The 7,227-nt window shown below is 36.7% G+C and overlaps 1 protein-coding gene across 1 annotated transcript in view; it reads right to left on the reverse strand.

Moving 5' to 3' along the window:
• Positions 5,007-7,227, reverse strand: part of LOC107615723 — a 36,822-nt gene continuing 34,601 nt past the window's right edge. Inside the window, exons 2-4 of the mRNA XM_016317762.2 lie at positions 6,147-6,616; positions 5,971-6,069; positions 5,007-5,479 (exon numbers count right to left, since the gene is read on the reverse strand). Of these exons, the coding sequence (XP_016173248.1) occupies positions 5,245-5,479; positions 5,971-6,069; positions 6,147-6,616 (804 nt within the window). The 3' untranslated portion in view covers positions 5,007-5,244. The remainder of the gene's footprint in view (positions 5,480-5,970; positions 6,070-6,146; positions 6,617-7,227) is intronic.

Here is a 7,227-nt window from a genome sequence, read left to right on the forward strand (position 1 = left end):
ACGTTAGAGCCCAGAGCCCACGTTAACTATGTTAACGTGGCTTCTAACGTGGCCTTGCCAAACTTCGAGAACGTTAGTGACACTCAACATTGTCACTAACGTTCCAGTGTGCCCCTTTTTGCTTCACGTTAAAGCTCCATGTTAACTAGGTTAACGTGGCTTCTAACGTGGCCTTGCCAACCTTCAAGAACGTTAGTGACACTCAACATTGTCACTAACGTTCCAATGTGCCCCTAGATCTCACGTTAGAGTCCACGTTAACTAGGTTAACGTGGCTTCTAACGTGGCCATTCTTAGCCATCCCAATGTTAGTGACAATGTTGAGTGTCACTAACTTTGGCTCATCATTCATTCCTCATCGTTAGCTTCCACGTTAACTAAGTTAACGTGGAAGTTAACGTGGCTCCTTGGGGGGTTGTGTGGTTGCTTCCAACGTTAGTGACAATGTTGCTTGAATCAAGGTGTAAGTGAATATCTACCCAAAACTAGCTTATTTCCTAAGGAAATGCATGAAACTAACCTAAAAACAGTAAAGAAAAGGTCAGTGAAACTGGCCAAGATACCCTGGCATCAATATTTTATTCTGGGCCAATATAGCTGGTGCACGAAATTGTGATCTCAGGCAACGGCGCCAAACACTCTGTACGCACGTCTTAATAAATTGTTTTTCATTCACAACTTCGATACAACTAAGCAGCAAGTGCAATGGGTCGTCCAAGTAATAAACCTTACGTGAGTAAGGGTCGATCCCACAGAGATTGTTGGTATGAAGCAAGCTATGGTCACCTTGTAAATCTCAGTTAGGCGGATATCAAAAGGTTATGGAGTTTTCGAATTTTAATAATAAATAGAAAATAAGGATAGAAATACTTATGTAATTCATTGGTTAGAATTTCAGATAAGCGTATAGAGCTGCATTCGTTCCTCTGAATCTCTGCTTTCCTGCTGTCTTCATCCAATCAATCTTACTCCTTTCCATGGCTGGCTTTATGCAAGGACATCACCGTTGTCAATGGCTACTTTTAATCCTCTCTGGAAAATGGTCCGATGCGCTGTCATTGCATGGCTAATCGTCTGGAGGCATCACCCTTGCCAATGGCTGTATCCTATCCTCTTGTGAAAATGGTCCAAATGCTCTGTCACAGCACGGCTAATCATCTGAGGTTCTAGATCATGCTGGAATAGGATTCACCCTCCTTTTGCGTCTGTCACTACGCCCAGCAATCGCGAGTTTGAAGTTTGTCACAGTCATTCAATCCCAGAGCCCTACTTGGAATACCACAGACAAGGTTTAGAATTTCCGGACTCTCATGAATGTCGCCATCAATCTAGCTTATACCACGAAGATTCTGATTAAGAGATCCAAGAGATACTCATTCAATCTAAGGTGGAACGGAAGTGGTTGTCAGGCACGCGTTCGTGGGGGAATGATGATGATTGTCACGTTCATCACATTCAGGTTGAAGTGCGAATGAATATCTTAGAAGCGGAATAAGTTGAATTGAATAGAAAAATAGTAGTACTTTGCATTAATTCATGAGGAACAGCAGAACTCCACACCTTAATCTATGGAGTGCAGAAACTCTACCATATGAAAATACATAAGTGAAAAGTTCAGGCATGGCCGAATGGCCAGCCCTTCTGATCTAAGAATCAAACATCCCAAGATGTCTAATACAATAGTAAAAAGTTCTATTTATAATAAACTAGCTACTAGGGTTTACAGAAGTAAGTAATTGATGCATAAATCCACTTCCGGGGTCCACTTGGTTTGTGCTTGGGCTGAACTTGAATGTTACACGTGCAGAGGCTCTTTCTGGAGTTGAACGCCAAGTTGTAACGTATTTCTGGCGTTCAACTCTGGTTTGTGACGTGTTTCTGGCGTTTAACTCCAGATAGCAGTGTAGAACTGGAGTTCAACGCCCTTTTACGTCGTCTAAACTCAGTCAAAGTATGGGCTATTATACATTGCTGGAAAGCCCTAGATGTCTACTTTCCAACGCAATTGGAAGCACGCCATTTTGAGTTCTGTAGCTCCAGAAAATCCACTTTGAGTGCAGGGAGGTCAGAATCCAACAGCATCAGCAGTCCTTCTTCAACCTCTGAATCTGATTTTTGCTCAAGTCCCCCAATTTCAGCCAAAAAATACCTGAAATCATAGAAAAATACACAAACTCATAGCAAAGTCCAAAAATGTGAATTTAGCATAAAAACTAATGAAAACATCCCTAAAAGTAACTAGATCCTACTAAAAACATACTAAAAACAATGCCAAAAAGCGTATAAAATATCCGCTCATCACAACACCAAACTTACACTACAAGAAAAACACCCATTCAGGTACACTTGAAAAGTGTAGCCAAAAGTGAAAAAAAATGATGCCTTAGGCTACGGCTACGCTTTTTGGGCTACGGCTACGCTTTTAGGAGTGATTCCTATTCGGCCGTTGCCTATTCTCAAAGGCTACGCTTTTCTGCACCAAGGGCTACGCTTTTGGCATTTGGGAATAGGGTGAGTTAAATATTATAAAATAAAAATAAATACATAATTATACTAAATAATTTCTTTAAATAATAAAAATTATCTCTAACCAAAATATATTTACAATAATGATAAAAAAAGGTTTTGCATAAGCAATAAATTTTACTATGAATGCTGATGTACCAGGGGCATAACCAATATATTATATACAAATGGGTCTGTTCATATTTTACAAAATCAGAAAGAAAAAAAAAGTTACAAAATTTGGATGGAAAAAATGAAGAGAATAATCCACACCTCAAAAATATATGCACTTGTCTGACCACACAAACTATGGCATATTCATGAGATTAGCACCAGAAAAATGACTTGTGATGAAAACCATGGTTAACCATGGTCCATATGTTTGAATAAAACCCATCAGATCTTTCAAGTAGATCCTCGTGAAGGAAACCACTCGAACATATAACTTTGTCAGCAAGAAAACATGATGTACATCGAGCAAAGATGAAGTCTGCATTCACCTTCATATATCTTCCATCGTTGCAAAGTTTTTCTCTTCCAATAAATCTTGAATGAGTCTACAATGGACAGATACAAGGAACTATTTTGTTCATGAGAATGCACATTGTGAGGGAACAAGTAAAAAAGAATCTGTAATATTGGAAAAAGAACTAAAGCAGAATGCACAGGTCAAGAAAGTGAACCTTTTTATAAAATGGCAAAAGATTTATGAACTGCAAAAATATGTGGCACTCTTCAAATGAGAAATCAAATATGAGGAAAAATAATTAAAAAAAAAGAGATAAAAATAGCCTTAGGCGTTTGAGCATATTATCATACAAGACAATAAAAAATTAAGACACTCTTTAGGTTTTTCTTTTTCTTTTTTCATTTTTTAAATAAATTTATTATCTCCAGACAGATTACAGATTTTAACTCTCAGTAAATTATCATCATAGAAAAACAAAACTATTCCAACATCACCTATGAGACTATAGCAACCAAGATCATCAAGGTTTGGGTTGGTTATACAAGAGAATTAAGAAGAAGAAGGAGAAATGGAAAATGGAAATTACGAGTTACTAAAATCACTAAACCATATAAAGAGATAAGGGATGTTACTACGACATCGAGCCATCAGACTGGTCTCATTGCTGGTTACCTACATATTTTAGAAGCCATCTGTTAGCAATAGCCACACCAGAAGTTCTGAGACAAATAATTTTTTTAAGGTTAGAACAAATATTACGATTGCAGCTGCTGTCCCTTCTGTTTTTTCCTATAAAGTATCGCGACAAGACCACATGACCCTTATCACTTTTCCATGTAGTAAAGAATGATTCTTCAACTCAATTGCATGACTTGCTATATATGAAAATCAAAGACAATGAATAAAACTAACAGTAATTAGACTATATTAATTAATAAGATAACACTCTTAATATGCTATGATTTTATTTTTTCAATCCTTTTCAGTTAGTGAAAACTTAGAATTTTCACCCTACATATGAAAATCAAGAATAGTAGTAACACAACTTGGTTAGAAGAAACAACTAGAAAAAACAATTGAACATTGTAAAACCTATCTTGTAAGTTCCAAACTGATACGGTTTAATCAAACTCAATCACGTGTATGAATATCCTTTACAATTTATAATTTCTAGTTTATTAAAAACTGATACACAAGTCCAGCTTGATGGAAGCCTGAAGCTTATATCCACATATCCCCAAACTAATAAAATAAGAAGAAATCAAATAAAATCATCGACAATGTGAGAAAATCACATATCGCAAGTTCTTTGTCCTTCTCCTACAGTATAAACTTTGTTCACATCTCAATCATATAACTCTAATTTTAAAAACAAAACCGACTCAGATTTTTCTCAAGATGCTGCGCTTCAATAATAATACTGAAAAAAAAAGACACACAAAGATCCAAGCAATTCACGTTCACCCTTCAACAAAAGAATTCACTTTAGAAATGATATTGATCCTGGCATATGATTAAGTATGGTGTATCAAAGCTGCAAACAAATAGACATATACCTTAACAAAAACATTCCCTCTGCCACTTTTTCTCACATCAGGATCGCGACGAGACCACATGACCCTTATCACTTTTCCAAGTAGTAAAGAATGATTCTTCAACTCAATTGCACGACTTGCTATTCATGAAAATCAAAGACAGCGAACTAAATTAACAGTAATTAGACTACATTAATTAATGAGATAACACTCTTAATATGCTATGATTTTATTTTTTCAATCCTTTTCAGTTAGTGAAAACTTAGAATTTTCACCCTACATATGAAAATCAAGAATAGTAGTAACACAACTTGGTTAGAAGAAACAACTAGAAAAAACAATTGAACATTGTAAAACCTATCTTGTAAGTTCCAAGCTGATACGGTTTAATCAAACTCAATCACGTGTATGAATATCCTTTACAATTTATAATTTCTAGTTTATTAAAAACCGATACACAAGCCCAGCTTGATAGAAACCTGAAGCTTATACACATATCCCCAAACTAATAAAATAAGAAGAAATCAAATAAAATCATCGACAATGTGAGAAAATCTCATATTGCAAGTTCTTTGTCCTTCTCCTACAGTATAAACTTTGTTCACATCTCAATCATATAACTCTAATTTTAAAAACAAAACCGACTCAGATTTTTCTCAAGATGCTGCGCTTCAATAATAATACTGAAAAAAAAAGACACACAAAGATCCAAGCAATTCAAGTTCACCCTTCAACTCAACGCAGAAAAAGCAAAAAGAATAGCAATCCAATGCAGCAGCCAGCAGGGGAAAGAATGTTAATGCTACCAGATAAAGATCCTTCATTCTTTGGAAAATCAAGTTCTTCCTCAACGAGAAAATGAAAAGGACAAAAAAAAAGAAAACAGAGAAGGAAGAAGACCGACAAACACAAGATCCATTCAGCTTGCGCTAGTTGAGTCAGACAGCACGACAGAAATTGAAGCAGAGTACTGACAGTTAAAAAATTAGCTGCATAAGTGTCATAATATTACCATATGAAAGTGTCGATCTAAATTCTACAATATATATTCTCCCATTTCAGCAGAAATTGGAACACTCAATTGACTGCAATAATCACTGCATATGTCTCAAATCAAGCTTGGGTTCCCAAAATACATCTTAAAATTTACAGGTACTTCAAGTTATTGATTCAATCAACAAAGCAATTTAAAAGCATAAGAATAATCCTCTCTTGAGAATACTCTGCTCTCTTTAAAAGCGAAATTTAAACAAGAAAAAATCAACAAGAACAATAACAAAAAAAAGAATAATAATTCAGTTGACACATGGAGAAATTTACATTGGTGATTTTAGTTTGATCTGGCAGTCCACAGATAAATAACGCAGAATACAGAAGCTAAAACCCCCCAATTAAAACCCTAAAATGAAAACCCAAAACCTCCCAAATTTTACAGAACCATCATTATCATCGGGCGCTTACCTCGCTTGTAAGGGATCGATGCTTTGCCTCATTAGAAACCTTGATGCTTCACAGTAGAGCAGAGAAGAGGTCGCTAGAGAGCACACAGTTTTTTTGACACTGCACAGAGAGGGCGAGAGAGAGAGAGCGAGTAAGAGAATGAGTGAGAAGAAAAGAACGAGGCACAGAATGCTTACTTGGTGAGCGCGGTGATGAATGGCAACGGTGAAGAAGAGATGAGCGACGACAAATCGAAGGTGAAAACCCTTGAAGAAGAGATGAGCAGCGGCGACGAATCGAAGGAGATGGCGCGCGAGTTTGTGCAGGTAGCGTGAATTGGTGACGAATCAAAGAAAAAATATTCATTAAGCTCAGTATATAGCGCAGAGATGAGGGTTACTCGATCGAATTGAAAGGGGAAGGACGATGAGAAGTGCAGAGATGAGGATGGTGAGGGCGGCGCAGCGATAAGGAGGAGGGTGAAGAGGAGCAACGGTGAGTGGTGAGTGAGAGGGTTTCTGTAGCGAGAGGGTTTCTTCGCGATGGTGAGGTTTGAAGGGTTTCTTCGATGGTGACAGGGTTTCTGAAAGGGGTTGAGATGAAGGCTAAGTGTGAGTTTTGGAGGGACAAAAATTTCACTAAGTGTGTGAGTTTTGCTTTTGCGAAACTGAGGAATAAAATTTATCAAGTGTAAAGCTTTTTGCTTTAGATACATTAGGCATCACTTTTAAAGTGCACCCATAACTTAATAAATAGGCTACACTCTAAAAGCGTTCCCTTAGATATAAAAAGTGGACCCATAAATATCAACATTCAGCTATGCTTTATAAGTGATTTCTATAATACCTAAGGCTACACTTTTTAAATGATGGCAAAATTGTGTTTCTTTTTCTCTTATAAAAAGGCATCACTGAGAAAAGCGTAGCCTATTCATAGAATAGGCTATGCTTTTCAAATGTAGCTTAAAAAAAGTGTGGCTGAATGGGTATTTTTCTTGTAGTGTTAGTTTGTTGCTTGTCCCCAAGCAACTGAAAATCAAATAAGATAAAAAGAAGAGAATATACTATAAATTCCAAACTATCAATGAAACATAGCTCCAATCAGATGAGCGGGACTTGTAGCTTTTTGCCTCTTGAATAGTTTTGGCATCTCACTTTATCCATTGGGGTTCAGAATGATTGGCATCTATAGGAACTCAGAGTTCAGATAGTGTTATTGATTCTCCTAGTTCAGTATGATGATTCTTGAACACAGCTATTTTATGAGTCTTGGCCGTGG

The sequence above is a fragment of the Arachis ipaensis genome, chromosome B09, assembly GCF_000816755.2.
Source record: "Arachis ipaensis cultivar K30076 chromosome B09, Araip1.1, whole genome shotgun sequence".
NCBI classification, from domain to species: domain Eukaryota; kingdom Viridiplantae; phylum Streptophyta; class Magnoliopsida; order Fabales; family Fabaceae; genus Arachis; species Arachis ipaensis.